We start from the raw sequence: 17,130 nt of genomic DNA, 5'->3' as shown, positions 1-17,130 counted from the left end.
ACCGGACATGTGAATGGGATAGTCCGTGTTAAGCACAACAAACTGAGATTCACAGACAGCTCCTACACCCCAATAAAGTCACTGGCAAGGCTAGTTTCCATTCCCCGAGGTGAAACGGGGAAGAACTATTTGTGAAGCCTTTCCAGGCAAAGTCAAGTCCATGCTCCTCTCCAGACCCACCTGTGGCAGCAAAGTCTGACCTGCTAGCATTACCCTGTTTTGATTTTCTTCTGATTCCCTCTATGTTATGCTTCTGGCTTAAAGATTCAAAAAAACATCACCTAGCTGATGGTTCAAAACTTTCGGTGATTGTAACTCCCTCACGTGCTAGGTAGAGCGCGCTGCGTGGTCCCCCTTGCAAAGGAGACTGCCGCCCCGTCCCTGCCCCTGGGAAAGCTAAGTCAAAAACGGGGGAGGTCGTGCCCAGCGTTGAAAAGCATGTGCTACTTGGGATAAGAGTCATAGACTGAAATGAACGTTGCTTTCCCTGCCCTTGAAATTCAATTTCATTTCATTGACGACTCCTCAGTTAGGGCCTGTGGTCTTCTCGCCATTGTGCCAACACTGGGCCGGGCAGGACACACCGACAGCTGGACGTGACTTCTGCCTTTGGTCACTAGGCTGTCACAACTTTCTGGCGCAGAGCAACCTCCCTGTGCACAGCACTTCTTGATGTTACAGTCCATAGTTATTTCCCAGACAAATAAGAGTCAAATCTACTTTTCTTTGATGTAATATTTAAGAGTTGTCATGGTTACGACCTTTGATGAGGCACTTAAAATCGCTTCATCATATTTCATGCAAAAAATAATTAGCTTTTTCTTCATTACGACGGGGACTCTGAAGGTCATATATTACTCTGAACTGCCTGCCAATTTCTACTAATTTGAATTTTTGAAAGGAAATAGAAATCTACACCCCTGAGTTACTTGGATGACGGTGAAGACTGCAGAGAATTCTCTGACCCTTCCCCACGCAGGGAGCTAATCACAACTGCATGGAGCAGGAGGAGCTCTTCCTTGATGATTCAATTTTAGTCCAACAACTCTTCCTTAAACATACGTTTAAGCCAATGCATGCTCCTCACTTCAGAGGCGAATTCTAGGAAGAGTGAAATAGAGAGGCACTCGCCACTCTCCTTTCGACATGCTTGCTCCCTGCGCTCCCCAAGCTGAGGAAGGCCCATGAGAAAGTTTGTGGACTGAGACTCCTCTGACCTCATCGTTTGCTGGTGTAGACAAAGTCCCTTTCCCACTTTTTACAAGGCACTCACGCTGGTCAGTGAATACAGACGTGCTCGGCTTCCGGACGGTTGAATGACCACACGGCATCTTTTCACACGGAGCTCACAACCCGGCGAGAAAGCTGTGCCAGACCTTGACCCACGGCCGCGCCGTTCAGAGGGCTGCAGCAGATGCCTCGGCCCGCTCCGCGCCTCGGGGGAAACTTCCACGCACAGCCAATGACTCTGACATCGGGTCTACAGTCACGACATTTGCCGCGAGAGAGGCCCCGGCTGAACTCACTCAGGGCTGTCCCTTGCTGTCAACAGTCTCTGGTGGCCTCGCTAACTCTGGGGAAGACCAGGAAGTTGTCGGGATTTCTGTCATGGGAACAAGAGATTTCCAAGTAGAAGGAAACAGACTTTCTCACATAGCTCATGCTATTCCTAGATGAGCAGCAAACCTCCCTGCTTGGGGACCGCGGCCCCCACCTGGTGTTTACAGAGGAATTCTAGCGTTCCAATGACCTCTTCCCCAGTTAGCAGCGCACAATGTATACAAGGATGGCTGCGTTTCTCCTGTTCCTGTAAACAACAGCCGATAAACATCCAGTGCCTATTTTTTGTTAACCTGAGATTTTCTGGGAAAAGGCATGCTGTCCTCAAAACGTGGCAGTTCGGAAAACATGTTTTCTAAGTAGGCACTGGAAACAGAAACAAAGAACATCCCTCGCCGTTTACTCGGTCCTGAGATGACAAAACAGTGAGAACGAGTTTAGGGAGGCGCTTTTCAACGTGACTTTGCAGTACGTCGAACCAGCTCTGAAATGCAGTGGCAACGGGTAAGCTACATCGCAAGGGTCTCGTCCGCCTGTTTTTGTATCGCCAAAGCCTCAACCCCATGGAAATGTGTCCATGTTTATCCAACAGAGGACTTATATAATTACGCAAATCTTCCAAACACACCTTTTTCTTAAGTATCTCTGAATCCCACCTGAATTTAGCTGGCGGTCTCAGGATTAATATTTCTTTGAAGAAAGGCAGGGTATATAACAGCAGTCCTGCAGGAAGTTTACAGGCAAAGCCACCTTTTTCACTTTCTTGGGGTAAAAAAAAAAACACTTCTGATCGCCACATGACCAGATTCCAAGCTTGATGCAGAAAACTCAGCAAACATGCGGGTAAATATAAAACCACAGCTATTTTTTGTCCTCCTAATTTCTTTAAGATACAAGTGACTGTTTAAAATAATATCATCGTTAGGTGTAACTTACACACACACACACACACACACACACAGTGATTGTGACTTATTGCTACAACGTGGTTCCAGCTGTACATAAGTCCAAAAGAGTTTAGCTTATATTCAGAAGGAATAAACAAGATTTTAAAATCTTATTTAAAAAAAACAAAAAAGTCTTACAGAACTCTCAGGCCCTCCCCCAAGTGCACACGTGGCAGTGAGAAGATGACTTGCGGGCAGCAGCATAAGGGTTCCCCTCCTGCTCAGTAACCTCCCTGAGTGGGAGACGGGAACCAAACACATATTTGCATCCCAGAAGCAAGTGTAGGTCATGGCACATAGTAGGTGCTCAATAAAGGGTGGTTGGACAAGCCACATGCCTTTGGGATGATGCCATCCACTCAGCAGTGGTTGTTACCTGAGGGTTTTCACAGGTCTGAGCTCTTCCTCTGTAGGAAGCTGCACCGTTGCCCACAGGGTCCGAGACACCAGGTGGGGCGTGTGTCCTCCCCTCTCCTGTCCTACCGGTTTCACCCTACTGCCTGGCTGCTGACCTTGGACTCACGTTAGCAATCTGCAAACCAGGCAAGTGTCTCCTGCGGTCCAGAAGGACTCTCTGGGAAGCAGGGCACATCGCTTTGCTGGCTGTGCCCTTTCCTAAGGCCAAGACTCTTGAAGGTTCCAGGTCCTCCTCTCCACCGACACCTTCACAGTCACCCTGCCTGCCTGTTGTCACCAGTATGTGCTTCAGCCTCGGTGCAAGCCCTCCAAGATGCCACATGAAGGGTCAGCAGAGGGCCCGGCTCAGCACTGCACCACTGCAGTCGGGGGGGGGGGGAGGGGCAGCTCGTGGTACACCTGCTGCCCTGCCCCGTCTCCCGTCCACGTGTCCGACCACCCATCTCGGAACCGGCTTTCAGAACCGTCATGGGTCCGTTCAGGAAAGCATTAACGGCGTTTTTGATCAGGGAAAAGGATTGGCAGAAGGTACATCTGAGCTGACTGGCTGCTGGACCACAGGACTGAAATGCTCTCTCACCACCAGTAAGCAAACTTAGAACTGAGAAGACAGAGCAGATTTCCAGAACTAATCCCGTTCTCTGTGAGCACAGAAGCTGGAGGCTTGCTGCCGACCAACTGCACCCCCACGCCCCACGCCCATCATGAGATCAAAAGGGAAATGAGGCAATTCTCCCGTGATTATTCAAATGAGCCAAAGTGTGTCAACAGTTCTGAGAAAGCCGGGATGTGCCCTGCGAAGCCTGACGCTCTGCTGAACAGTCACACACGTGCTTTGTCGTGGGCCATGCTGATGAGCGACATTCCAGTTTGAAGTGCTCACAAACCACACGGGGATGTGCGGACTGAGTGGGGTTCTGGACCACAGCTCCTGTGGTCCGAGGCTACGTTCCCTATGTACCCCATTTTCCAGCAGCTTTTTGGCCCGCGGTACGCAGTAAACACCTAATGCTCACCTACGGAGTTGAACTGAAAAATGACCGTGAAACGCACACCTGAGATTCTGCCCAGTCAGACCGATCTATTAAAACACATGGGCCCCACTGGTACTGCCACCAGAGTCCATGGCTGTGCAAGGTCACCTGGGTAAGCGTCACCGGCCGGCTCTCGAAACTCCCCCGAGAGGATCTGTGGAATGAGCACGCGTTAGCCAAGTGGGTGGGGAGCCGGCTGCGCCGTGGGGTTGATGTCCTCTTCTCTGTCCCAGGGCGGGTCTGCAGACAGTCCCATGAGAGCCTGGCACTCAAGTCTGGGAGGTGACAGGGAAGGAAGCGTGTCTACACCCCCAATGACACTGTCTTTCTACAAGGATTCTGCGGGCAGTTTGTGCTTGCTGACGAGGCTTTCCATAGAGGGACTTGGGTACGTGGTGAGGAGGAGGAGGATACCACTTCGTTGCTACTCTTTTCAGCCCTATTTTTAAAAATAATTTGTAATTGACATAAATTGAAGTGACAGTAGTTGGAGTAACACTTTGAGTTGAAGAAATCTGTTTGCTGTGTACACCAAAAGAAAGAATAGATGCACCGCCTTGACTTTGAAGTCTGAGACTTTCTTTGAGATCCTGAATTTTCTAATGCAATCTTGGCTTTCCCTCGAGGTCTCTGCCACTTCTCTCCAGCGACCATGAGTCAAGGATTTAAAACTCTTGATACCAATACACCCAACACACAAGAACGTGGGCAAATCAAAAATAACTTTGTCACCAAGCGACTACCTCTGCGGGGTCAGTGTCTGCACCAAGAAACTGCCGACGCCAGCGTTCCGGAGGTCCCTCGTCTCAAGCTCCTTCCCTTAGAGTAAAGGAGGCAGAAGAGTGCAAACAGGGGATGGTGACACAGAGCAGGTGAAGTGGACACACAGACGCCTAACCACAGGTGACTGGAACAGAATACAAAGGTAGCACATGCAAACTATTCCAGAAACTACAGGAGGGCCCGGCTTTGTCGAATCCATCACTCACTCTCTCTCTGTTTCTCTATTTGTCTACCTCTGCTCTCCCTCCACCCTCGGCCCTGTTTCCTCCTCCTGCCTCTGAGGCCTCCAAACGTTAAAAACAAAAACATTTCATTTAGAAAAAAATTAACTGCTAAACAGAATTGTGAAGGCTACGATTCCTGTAACATCGCCTCCCTAGCTAATGAAAATGATGAGTGTTTAGCCTAGGTTAATATTAGATAAGACGTCAAACCAAACATGTAAAACTCAGCAGGTTACCACGGAAACGGGGGTGCCCGGGACCTCCCTGACTCTATGTTGCAACTTCCTGCAAATCTGTAATTCTTTAAAAGTAAAAAGTTAGCAACTAAAAGCCTTGTTATCGCAGCAAACCACGATTCACATTTACACAAGGTGGCCGGGGTTTTGTTTTTAGTGCGCTTTCCCTGAGGACCCCGAGAGCTGGAAAAGTCTTCCTAACTTCTCTAGGAAGTAAACGGGGACTGTGGAGAGAAACAAGATCAAAGTATTAAGTTCACACAAATACTCGCTCTACAATGTGATCTGAAAGCTTTTCAAAACGTTATCTAGGGGCCACACAATTACCATCCTTAATCCTCCCTTTCTAGCCATGTGTTTTTTTTCTCCCCTTCTTAAATGAAATTAAAAAAAAAGCTCACTGTAAAGTTAATATGCAAAGAAAATAAATGTTTGCCTCCCAAAGCCCCACATGTCAGCAGCGAGTCATTCCCCTGTGTCCGCAATGTTCTCAAATGGACCCACAGGTCACACGCCGCAACCCCGCTGTTGCGTCTCCAAGACACTCAGGGGTGGAGAAACCCGGCCCGAAGTTCAGGCCCCCTTCCGACCCGTCTGTAAAGCAAGTCTCTTATAAATCTGCGCCCTGTTTAAAGCAACTATGCTCCCAGCAATGCCTGGGAGGTGAATTACTGTCTTTGAACTATTAGCTTTTCCATTTTTGGTGTTTCTTGCAGCAAAAGCCATTTATTTTTACTCACAGATTTAAAACAACTTTAAAAATAACTTTTATCGGTTGCTGGTAGGAAACAGCAAGGCTCTAGCATACGTTAGTTGGTGACCAGGCTGCTGCTTTGCCGATTTGAAAACGACAGATAGGTAGGTAGGCAGACGGTGCACTTTTGTGGTTACAAATAAGCACCTGTAGGCCTGCGTGTGATGGATGAACTGGGAGGGGCACAGGAACCCCAAGGCAGTCCTGAGGCTAGAGACCCAGGTGCAGGTGGTGGCCCCTGGGGACAGGGTGCAGCACTCCAAGCCCATCACAAATGCACTGTCCATTTGCCCGAAACAGCTCGGTTAACTTCAGACCAAACAACACTGGAGCGGGGGAGGGGTGGCACAGATCAGTTCTTTTCTCTGTTTAGGAATAACTGTTGCAGAAAGGGGCCAAGGGCTACAACAGGGTGCTGTCCTCCTCCTGGTGGGGTGGCCCTCGCATCCAGGGGACCACAAGGACACAAGCAGCCTGGGGAGGCACGCGGCCATCACTACTACACATGCTTCAGGGGCAAAGTGGAGGAAGGACGAGCGGGAGAAGACGGACTAGACAGGGAGCCTTCACAGCGGCCACAGTAAAGTCCTACTGTGAGCACGGCCTGGGAGTTCACTGTAGCTCCCCTACGAGGAAAAGAGTGTTTAAAAGACCGGCCCAGGCTCCGCAGGACAGAACAGCGGCCTGATGAGGGAAAGGAAGGACCCCACTATGGAAGGATGGGAGGGGCAGCCGGTGTGCTCTGGGGGTCCTGCCATGGGGCTGAGCCAGGCTGAGTGGCACTGCCCCGGTCCCGAGGCCTCCACAGGTGCCTGAGTGCAGGATGGGCAGCTGGGCCAGAAGGGGTGGCCACCAGGGGCCCAGGTTCCCCAGTCAGAGGGCTGGGCCCTAGGCGGTGACCTAGGGTAAGTGACATGAATGAGCCAAAGCCCCGGTCCTGCACACACAACAGGAATCGTAAAGGTTGTGTGTGTGTGTGTGTGGGGGGGGGTTAGAGGTCACAGTGCAAGTCAGCCCTCCACTGGCGATAACATCAAGCACTTCTGGAACATTCTCTATCGGGGCCATCTCCCTCTCCCGTCTTTTCTGCAGTCCCACGTGATGAGCACTGTGATTATCTGCATTCTGCAGATGGAAATCAGGACTCAGGTGCTTACTCACCTGGCCAGCATCGCCCTGCAGCCTAGGTGGGGCTCCAGTCCCCTCCCTGCCCCCGCGTGAGCATGTGGAGGAGGGACGAGCCTCAGTCACTGACTTTGATCCCAAGGGGGCTCACACAGCAGGTCTTGAGATGTTTGGGTACATTTTTTTGGTTTGTTTTTTGTGTTTGTATTTTATCCCCTGTACACATTTTTTCCCTACTTATAAAAAATGTAACATTATTTAGATGCTAGAGATAAGGTTATCATTGGCTTTTCTAGACCCAAAAAGCCATGCCATCTGCCTACTGTTAGTGAGGACTGGTACTGGAATCACTGGTCTGGTGCATTCCTTAGCCTGTTACAATAATGTGCAGATCAGGGAGATCACTCATAGACACGATAGTCTGGGACACACACAGAGCCAGAGGAAGCTCTCAAACACCCACCTGGTGGCAGCGACCTCTGTGTGAACAGCACAGTTATTCCAAGAGCCCCGGCCATCGGCACAGGTGGCTTTTTGACCTCTGGCTCGGTGAGTCCCCTCTGCCCCCTAGGTCCAGTCAAGCCCTGGCCAAGAAAGTATCCCCTTTCCTTCTCTGAGTCAAGAATGCCTAGACATTTCCTGCATTTTTAATGAATGACAGACACATTCCACTTTATAGCCAGAAAAAATATAAAGAGACAGAGATTCCCCAGGAGAGGCAATTCCATACTGACCAGCAGGCGCTCATTACCGACACGTTTAAATATGTAGCTTGCGTGCCTTTGTGTTTGCTTTCATATCGCGGGCGCTCCAGCCGCAAGGAGCCTGGGCACCACCTAGTTTATTTTATGGAAGCTAAAACTGGGAAGAGAGACTCTAACCCATTTTATCTCCTGGTGTAACCAACCACAGGTAACAGGAAGAGTTACATTCAGCTACGTCCTAAGAAAAACTCCTTTAGCAATAGCACTTGGCAAAGTATGAGACAAGCATATGCATACTTGTGTTAGAAATAATTATAAATAATTATAATTCTATGCTGTCTTGGATACTTTCTAACTTTAAAACATTATATAGTATATATTTTGCAGTCATTTGTCAAACCTTTCTTTCTCAGTGGAGGTTTATTCATAGCAGCTTGCAATTAAGAAAGAAAGGGAGGAAAAGAGTGAAGTGAGGAAGGGAGAAAGAATAGACTGAAGTAATACATTAGTCTCACTCATAAATGGTTCCATGCATAATGCCTACTAAAGCACCAGGGAATGGCAGCAGAGATACAGACATCAAGAAGTAACTATAAGGTAGAGCGTTGTCCCGATACGCCAAGAGTGTGGGTTCGATCCCCGGTCAGGACACATACAGGAATCAACCAATGAATCCATCAGTGAGTGGAACAACAAATCTCTCTCTCTCTCTCCCTTTCTCTCTGTAAAAATCAATAAATAGAAACAAATAAAAAGAAGAAGTAACTATAAGGATAAGGTTTCTGACTATCTATTAACTTTGCAGCAAATCAAAGCCAAGAAAAAGTTCCGAAATTCGTCAGATTTCAAAGCCCCCGAGAGTCAATAGCTTAAAAACCAACAGGTGCCACGATAATTCGTCAACAGCCACCGTTTGTTCTTCTGTGTTTCATCCAGACTTAGTCAAAAGCAGAGGGAACGGGGGTCCTTTTCTCGTACAAGAGATAACGATTGTTTCACCATCTAATACTATATTAAAATACATATTAGTAAAAGAACCCCCAAAACAAAAACGGATTTTGCAAGTTAGGACCAGGACAAACTCGAAATAGTTTGCTAATTGACCTTGCTTAGAACAGCTTTATTCAGCTGTGGCTGCTCACGATTCGTGGTAATGAACTAGGAGACACTGACAAGTGCTGAGCACGGCCGGGAGCCCTCCCTACGGCTTTCGGATGTTCAATGTTGCTGAGAGAAACGCCAAGTCAGGTTCTTCTGGAAGAACTTTCTCAAATCCCACGTACAACAACGAGACATTTTCTGCGCACACTTGCCCGCCCTCAAGGACTCACACTGATTCAGTAAGTGATGGGCCCTTACTGCAGACACTAAAAATACTGACGGATTTACGAGCAGGGGCACAGAAGCAAAACTCTGCGCAGGGTCCACGTGTCCAGCTTCCGTTTGTCGCACCGGAGGGACTGTATGGAGTGCACGAGCTTTCTCCAAAGCCAGGAGTGAAAGAGGGAAACGTGAGCACGTGGTCACGATGACACCGTGCACAACTGCTAAGGCGATCGTGACATCACCGGCATGTCACGTGCATTGCAGGGAACCTTCAGGTATCACATTTCCACCTTTCCGAGGGAACCCATCACAGGTGCTCTTCCAACAACAGCTAAGTAAACGGAGGTCTGGAAGCGCTCCCTACTTCCTTCCCCGTGAGGGTGGGCAGGTGGGTGGGCACCCCAGGGAGCTCGGCCCTCATAGCCGCTCCTTCGCCTTCCTTACAGACCTGCCTGTTGGTTTCCGCATCAACTGCACACACACAGGTATAGCTGCGTGGCATTCAGTGGTGAATCAGGAAGTGGAGGTCTAAGTCACAAGTGGCAGTGACCCAACGAATTGGAGAGACATTTTCCAAGTTCAATGTGATTCAGCACGTAATCACTGTGTCTACAATTACGCAGACCTTTGCTTCCTTTCTCTCTTTGCTCTCTGTGCGAGGAGTTAAATAAAGGATGTGAAGTCGTTATTTTTCTTATTCCTAACAAGTTTTAGGATCAAATGACGCTATTGGGGAGAATGTTAAAACTATCAACATTCCATTTTATCCATACTCTACTTCAATTCTTCACATTGAGTTGTTACTTAAAAAAAAAAAAGACCGAAGGACCATTTTGATTTTTAAGTGTAAAATGTGTCACTTCTCTGGCATTTTACTTTTGACATTGTGTATTTCCTCATGGCCACTTAGAGAAATAAAGCAGGAAATTCTAAGACCCCTGCATCCACTCTACAAGACAACCAAATTTATAAAAGGACAAGCCATGGCAGGCTGCTACAGGGCACCAGGCCCACAAGTATCTCTCTTTTTTTCCCTTTGCCTGGAGACTGGGCAGAAATCTCATTCTTTGAGGTCCAGCTAAATGTCCTCTTTTTGAGAAAGTCTCCCCCTACCCACCACCACAGAGATAGAATGAGCCCCTTTTCTGGGCTCCCATTGAAATCCCAAACCACATCTATTATAAGTTGAGTTGCAGAGTGCTGTTCATGAGCCTCTCCCCGTGCTCAGCTCCTCAAATTCGTGAGCCCCCTATGGACCAGCCCAGTGGTCTTGTTCCCTTAGCAGAGCCGGAGCCAGGCAGGAGGTGGGCAGGTAGAACATCGGGGCTTCTTCAGCCTGGGCCTGCGTAGGCGCCTCCCGGGCGGTCTGCGGTCACAGACTGCAGGTCCCACTCCTGGAGGGTCCATTTGGAGGCCCAGGATGGGGCTCTAAGAATGTGTATTCTATCGAGGTCAAGGCACTCCTGCTGCTGTCTTGGGAAACACTGTGCGAGCTACTGTAGTAGACTTTTCATGGATTAATTCAATTAAAAAATGCAACTTTGAGGCTGATTTACTAATGAAATATAACCTGTTCTTGGACGTTGAGGATGCTCGTGCAAATGAGTAAGATCCCGATGGGAGTCAGAGAGCAAAGACGTAATTTATTCTCTGCCACGAGCTACACACACCACTCGGACATGTGACCACGGTGGGAGCTGCTCTAGCCCCAGGTTCACCGGGTCTGGGGTGCGGCAAGGCCCTTTCTCTTTCAGAAGAACCTTGGGTAAGTCTAAGGTCTGTGCAAGGTTCAAAAGCCACTGCTTCCGACGGAGAAAAAGGTCACCTCCTAGTCTTTGTCATTCAGCCACTAATGTACAAAGCCGAGTAATCAAATAAGAGATGGCGATTCTCATCTGAGGATCTGCAGCAACAGACAAATGCGATTCCCAGTGTGCTTACCTGCCCAGTTTATTATTGACCAGTCGCTGATCACTGCAGTGAATCAACGAATCGGGCTGCTAACCGGAGCTGCCTAGTCCAGCAAGCAGCTGGGAATCCAGGCCCCCCGCGGCTCCATAGGGTGTCGCCAGGAACACGTGACAGGCTGGAGGCGGGGTGTTCTACAGCCAAAGACAACACCTGCAGTGGACATAGCTAATAAAACAATAATTCAAGGGCACACTGGTGTCTTGGGCTCTAGACCCGCAGGTTCTAGTGCCTCCTGGGCTTTTCCATCCGAGCCCTTCAAATCCCCCCAAACCACCTTAGTGCTCCTGAAGCATTCACAGCCTCCACTCGGGACTCTGTGTGTCTCTCCAGGCTTCTGCGCCAGAAGCCTGCGTGTCCTCCTGGGACTCTATTTAGTATACTTGCTACACATGCTTATCAACAGTCCTACCTCCGGATCAGCCCGAGCGAGTCGCTGGTTCTGCATTCTCATTGATCCTGCCCCGCGGTCCCCCTCCCCCCGCCCCCGGCTCTGCACACCTGCCCTGACCTCCCGCTTCCACCACGCCCCGACAGTCCATTCCCCACACTGTCGCTGCAGCTGGCTTTCTGAAGTGCTAGACACACCCCACCGGTTCCTAGCTTAGAACCCCAGTGACCCTCCTCTCCCACGGGGACAGGAGAGCTCTCTGTGAGCTGTGGTCTCGCCGCCTCTCCCTTCTCTTCCCATCACTACACGGAATTCTCAGCTTCTTCAGACCTTGGCTATTCCATGCATTTCTCTGGCAATGTCTTCCGTGTCTTAGTTTTCCAGGGTAATACCCTGCACTCTCTGCAGTCTCCTATGAGTAATCCCTTCCACGGGGGGCTCTACCTGGCCCCCTCTCCAGGTGGAATTAAAAGCAAAGACCAGCACCAGAAGACTTCTCTTCCTGTACAGAATTCTGTCGTTGCTTCTGAGCCAGTTTCACACCTGTTATCTGCAGATCTCTCTTCCCCTAATTGGCTGCCAGACACTTGAGACAAGCACCACGCGTGACTCATCCCTGCAGCTCAAAACGCGGACAGAACAGCCCAAGTCGCTCACTGTGGTTGGAACATAAAGGGAAAAATGCAAACAAAAGCCTAAGTTGTTATAGGTCGCCATGCTTGCTCTTATGCTGAAGGACAAACAACAGTGGTTAACTGATGTAATTATTTATACTAAATCAAGGCCATGTGCGGGCCCAGTAGTGACAGGGTGCAATTGTGGGTGTATTTAGTCCTAGGGACAGGCACTCTCATCCAGCTATCAGCCCCCTAAATTGCATTTCGAGGCTCTTGTTAATGAGACGTTCCAGATATAGTTGGAAAGGACGCTTTGACTCCGGGTCTTCCTGTGAGAACCTGCCAGGGCAGGACGTAATGTGGAACCCAGAAGGAAATTCTACCCTCCCGTGCTAGCCGGCACACTCGACTCTCTTAAGCAAGCTGCTGACACTTGGTGGGAGTAGAATTTATTTTGAGCATATGCAATTCATGGCTGCTTAGTCAACGGGGTCAGACATCGGACATCACGCCTTCGTGCCTTTGGAGACTGAAGTGTCAAGTCCAGCACGTAGCTTCCAACAGGGCTAAGACAACAAGCCACCTCTGCGCACCGGCTCCGACCCACCTCTCCCGCTCCTGCGGGCTCAGGGAACTGTCTGGATGCCTGAACTGAATGTATCTACCTACATGTGTAAGAAAAAGACCGGACTTAATGACTCTGAAAAAGTGAAAATTTCAGTCAAACTGATACTCTGACATAAGGCTTAAAACCTGGATCCTGCCCTGGCTGGTGTGGCTCACTGGACTGAGTGCCCGCCTACAAACCAAAGGGTCACTGGTTTGATTCCCAGTCAGGGCAAGTGCCTGGGTTGCAGGCCAGGTCCCCAGTAGGGGGTGCTCAAGAGGCAACCACACATTGGTATTTTTCTCCCTTTCTTTCTCCCTCCCTTCTCCTCTCTCTAAAAATAAATAAATGGAATCTTTAAAACAAACAAACAAACCTGGATCCTTGCTCAAACTCAAACAAAGGTGCTTATACCCATGGGCCGGATGGCAGACCACCTTCAAATGTTGTGGAAAGAGCCAACTGTTAGAATTTTCTCAGAAAAGGCAACCTTTTAGGAGGAAGATGAAAAAGAAGGTGTGAGCAGAAGTTCTGATGTCGAATGCGAACGACCTTCGAGAACAAGCTCTATAGTCTACCCCATGTGTGTTCATGGTTCAAGAATAAGCCAGTCCTAATGACCCGAGACCAAAAAGGTTTCTTATCATATTTTCCAATGTCCGTAAGCGACAGAAATTCATTCAGTAGAGATCTGAGGAGCCCGATCTAGTTTTCTTGTATTTCCAGGGAAATGATGCACACGGGGCAGCCACATTCTAGAACTAGAACTTCAACCTTTTCTCAAAACGTAGCCCTACAAGGAAAACCTGCTTTTAAGTACGCCCATTTCTACTGTACCACGTGTAAATTGAAACACAACTACAAATACACAAACACAACTTGTGTATACACAAATACACAAACATCACAGCAACCCACACGGTGAGGGCCGTGTGATTTCCCAGGTGGGTCCTTCCATGAGCTGACTGTCCCCAACATTTGCACCCCACTGCCCATGTCAGGGCCTGGAGTCCCAGTGTGGGGCTGTCTTCCCTTAAACACCTATAATTACCCATTCGATAGTAGAGTTGGCTCACTGCTCTTGTTGAGAGAGTTTATGCCAGCTGCTGGTCCTGGAGCTTAGATCAAAGGAAAAACAAAGAGTATTTTCTTTTGAAACAGGGTGAAATCCTTCATCTTGACTGATACTACCGCTAAAAACACTTCCAAACAGGTACTTCTCTTGTGGGGATGGCGTCGAATGAAGGCGGTATGAGGGACCTTGGCGATCAGCTCCTACAAGCTGCAGAGTGAGTTTTGGAAACACCACGGACTGTGCAACTAAACATCCGAAGCCAGACGTGACAGTCACCCGGCAGGAGAGTGTTCGGAGGTGGGACCAGGGCAGGCTCGGGGGCGGAGGGCTCCTGCCCTTCCCCAATGTCACCCGGGTCTCCCCCTTTCCATTTTGCCAGAGCAAGGGGCTGGCTCGGCACCCCTCCCGCACTCTCCAAGCTTTCTGTTCATTTGGTGGCTGAGTTACCTCCAGGAAAGGAGGCCAGAGCAACTACTTTGTGACAGGGAGCAGCGGTCTAGGCCTGAGCAGGCAGCCACTTGTTCCAAGTTCTCAGGAGGGGCCGTGCTGAGGAGCCCGGTCCCAGTCCCGTTCCTCCCCACCCCTAGCCTCTGGCATTAGATGCTCTCCTATAAGCAGAACTCACACCAGGCAGTGGAGTTAGGTGTTTGAGGGGCTCGGGCCAAGAACGCTTGTTCTGTCTCTTCCAGCAGCTGGAAACTCAGTTCACTTCTCTGTACCTCGGTTTCCCCACACATGAGAGTGCCCACGTCACATGCTTGCTCTGAGGGTGGGAAGGACCGAGAGGCCACGCCAAGGCACGTCTGACAGTAGCGCCACACGCAAACAGCACAGGAGAAACTCTTATCCCAGGACCAAATCACTCTCTCTCAAGTGAGTTGCATTTCTGGAACAAAACGGAGTGAATTTGTTTGATGTGGGTCATTAACACTTTTTGTAAACAGATCTCATTGTATATTTTTAGTAATTTGCCCCTTAAATTTTGGTCTTTTTATGTCACTTTCACCGAATGACACTGGCTTGCCTAGCCTCACTATATATATATTTTTTCAGGAGCATTCTGTTTTAAGCAAATACAGGACTAACAGGCAGCTTAAGTGGCATTTATATATTTTTTTCCAAAACAAATCTCCAAGCACTAACAGTCATGTTCACAGGGGTAACAGCAAAAAGCTGGGAGTGTTTCCGGGGAAAAGTGATGTTTAAGGTACTCCCAAAATTTAGTTTAAAGCAGGGACACGGGTCCCCTGCAGCAGGAAGGGAGAGCCACACCTGCCTGGGACGCCCCCATCCTCAGCTGATGAGGACCCTCAAGGCCACAGCGGGAGGAGGGGCACCCGTCAGACTTGGAGGAGGACAAGCTTTCATCGCAAAGACATCCACTCTTACTGAAATCACTCCCACCTCCTCTTTCCCGGATTTTGCAAGATGCTTACAACTCCAGATGTTCCAAAAGAGCTCTTTACTTGCCAGTTGGTCTTTCCGGAGTCTTTACCAATCTTTCCTCTGTGCCAGTGATTCCCCACACCTGGCTGCCCGGCGGAATCACCTGAGGAGTTTTGAAAAACCGCGATGGGTGGCCAGGTGTCACCCCAGACCAAGGCCACCGAATGTCTGGGGGCGGGAGGCTGACATCGGTTTGTATTTGGTGAGGTTGGGTTTGGTTTAAAATGCCAAGTGATTCTAATTCGCAACAAAGTTTGGGACCGGCGGCTCCAGGCCCTAACGCTCCTCCAGCAGTCGCTCTCAGCACCAACCCCCGACTGCCTGGGCCAATGACATCAGCAACAAGTACAGACCTGACTCCTGGAACCCGGGCTTCTCGATTTTGAAATTGTGCAATTAAACCTTCCAAGGCATGTTTCTCAGGTTAAGTGGGTTGATGGTCGGTGGTCACGAAGCCAAACTCGCTCACGTTGGCCCTGGACATTTGGCGCACGTGAACCGTGGACACCAATCCGCTTTTTTAAAAAAATAATAAATTTAATATTTTGGTTGGCCCAGTGTCAAAATCTTCAGGAAGCTAAAAGAAAGATCCCCGAGAGAAAACCTCGGCACTTTGAGGAGGGAAGTTTTTCGTGAGCTCTATTTTGGAGGAGTGGGGGGGAGCCCGTGGGGAGGGACCGGATCGCTAGGAAGTTCGGCACCAGTTGTCCCTCCGCGGCCGGTCGCACCTCTCTGTCCTGCTCCGCCCCGAAGCCTGGAGACGTGACCGAAGGTGGGAAGTAAATCCCGGGAGTTACCGAAGCGAACACTTCACCAGACCCCACGGGCCCAAAGGGTGCGGCTGAGCGGGAGGGGGGTCGGGGATCTGCGCCCTAGGGTAGGGTCCGACCCCACCCCCTCTGTGCCAAAGAGAACACTAAGTCCCTTGCAGGTAGCTACAGGTAGTTAGCGACGCAGGCGAGCACTCCGGGCCGCCCGATCCTGGGCTGCAGCCGCCGCCCGGAGAAAGGACCCACGAGTCGGGGGAAGACGCGGTGCGGCGAGGCCCGGGAGGTACCCGAAGGGTGGCATGGGTTCTCGCGGTCCTTCGCGAAGCCCCTGGGGCGCACTTGCCGGGACTCCCTGCCGGCCCCGCGTGGGAGGGCAGGAAAGTGAAGAAAGTTGCGAGCGCTCCGGGGTGTCGGGCATCCCGATCCCCTAGCCCGCAGTTCCCTCCTCGGGCCGCCGCAGGCTCGCGCAGCTCAGAAACGCAGCACCGCGTCCCTCCCACGGTCCCGGCCAGAGGCGCAGCCGTCTTCGGGGCAGCCGGAGCGCGGGGCGCAGGGCCGCGGGCACGCCCTTACCTTTCTTTTCCTCCAGTGCCAGCCCCGCCGGGAAGTGCGCCGCCAGCAGCACCAGGAGCGCGGCTCCCACCGTGCGGGAGGGTCGCATCGCTGCCCCCAGAAGCTCGCTCCGGCGCTCCGCAATTAGTCCGGCGAGGAGTAGGGCGGCCGTGCGCGCTGGAGGTGGCGGCGGCGGCGAGGCGGGGACTCCGGTCGTGGCCTGTCGTCCGGTCTGGGAGGCGTCGGCCGCCGGGACTGGCTGGGGACTCGCTCGGGACTCGGGCCGCCCTGGCCGCGGGCGTGCGCACCGAGCCGGGGGCGGAGGCTGCTGCGGGCGCGCCGAGCCGGGGGCTGCCCGGACGTCTAGCTCGCGGGGCGGGGAGGCGGGGTGGCTGGGCTGGGAGGAGGAGGGACCAGACGGAGGAGGAGGGATCGGGAGGAGCAGAACGCGAGGAGGAGGGAAGAGAAACCCGCAGCTGGCACCGCGGGCAGGCAGGCCGACAGCGGCTCGGAGGCGGCGGACAGCGGTGGCCCCCGCGGGCCCAAGCGCTCTGGTGAGGGCGGGGAGGGACGCCCGGCGAACGGGAGTCTAGC

At 51.0% G+C, this 17,130-nt stretch overlaps 1 protein-coding gene across 4 annotated transcripts in view; it reads right to left on the bottom strand.

Moving 5' to 3' along the window:
• The window catches only part of EGFR (epidermal growth factor receptor), a 143,350-nt gene extending 126,451 nt beyond the window's left edge, over window positions 1-16,899 (bottom strand). For all 4 annotated transcript variants that reach the window (XM_053927344.2, XM_053927342.1, XM_053927343.1 and 1 more), the window contains exon 1: window positions 16,558-16,899. In XM_053927344.2, the coding sequence (XP_053783319.1) occupies window positions 16,558-16,645 (88 nt within the window). In that variant the 5' untranslated portion in view covers window positions 16,646-16,899. The remainder of the gene's footprint in view (window positions 1-16,557) is intronic.
• Window positions 16,900-17,130: the final 231 nt, after the last annotated feature.

This window comes from Desmodus rotundus, chromosome 6 (assembly GCF_022682495.2).
Source record: "Desmodus rotundus isolate HL8 chromosome 6, HLdesRot8A.1, whole genome shotgun sequence".
In the NCBI taxonomy this organism is placed as follows: Eukaryota; Metazoa; Chordata; class Mammalia; order Chiroptera; family Phyllostomidae; genus Desmodus; species Desmodus rotundus.
Note: the sequence above shows the minus strand (reverse complement) of the source record. Positions and strands in the feature narration are given on the sequence as shown.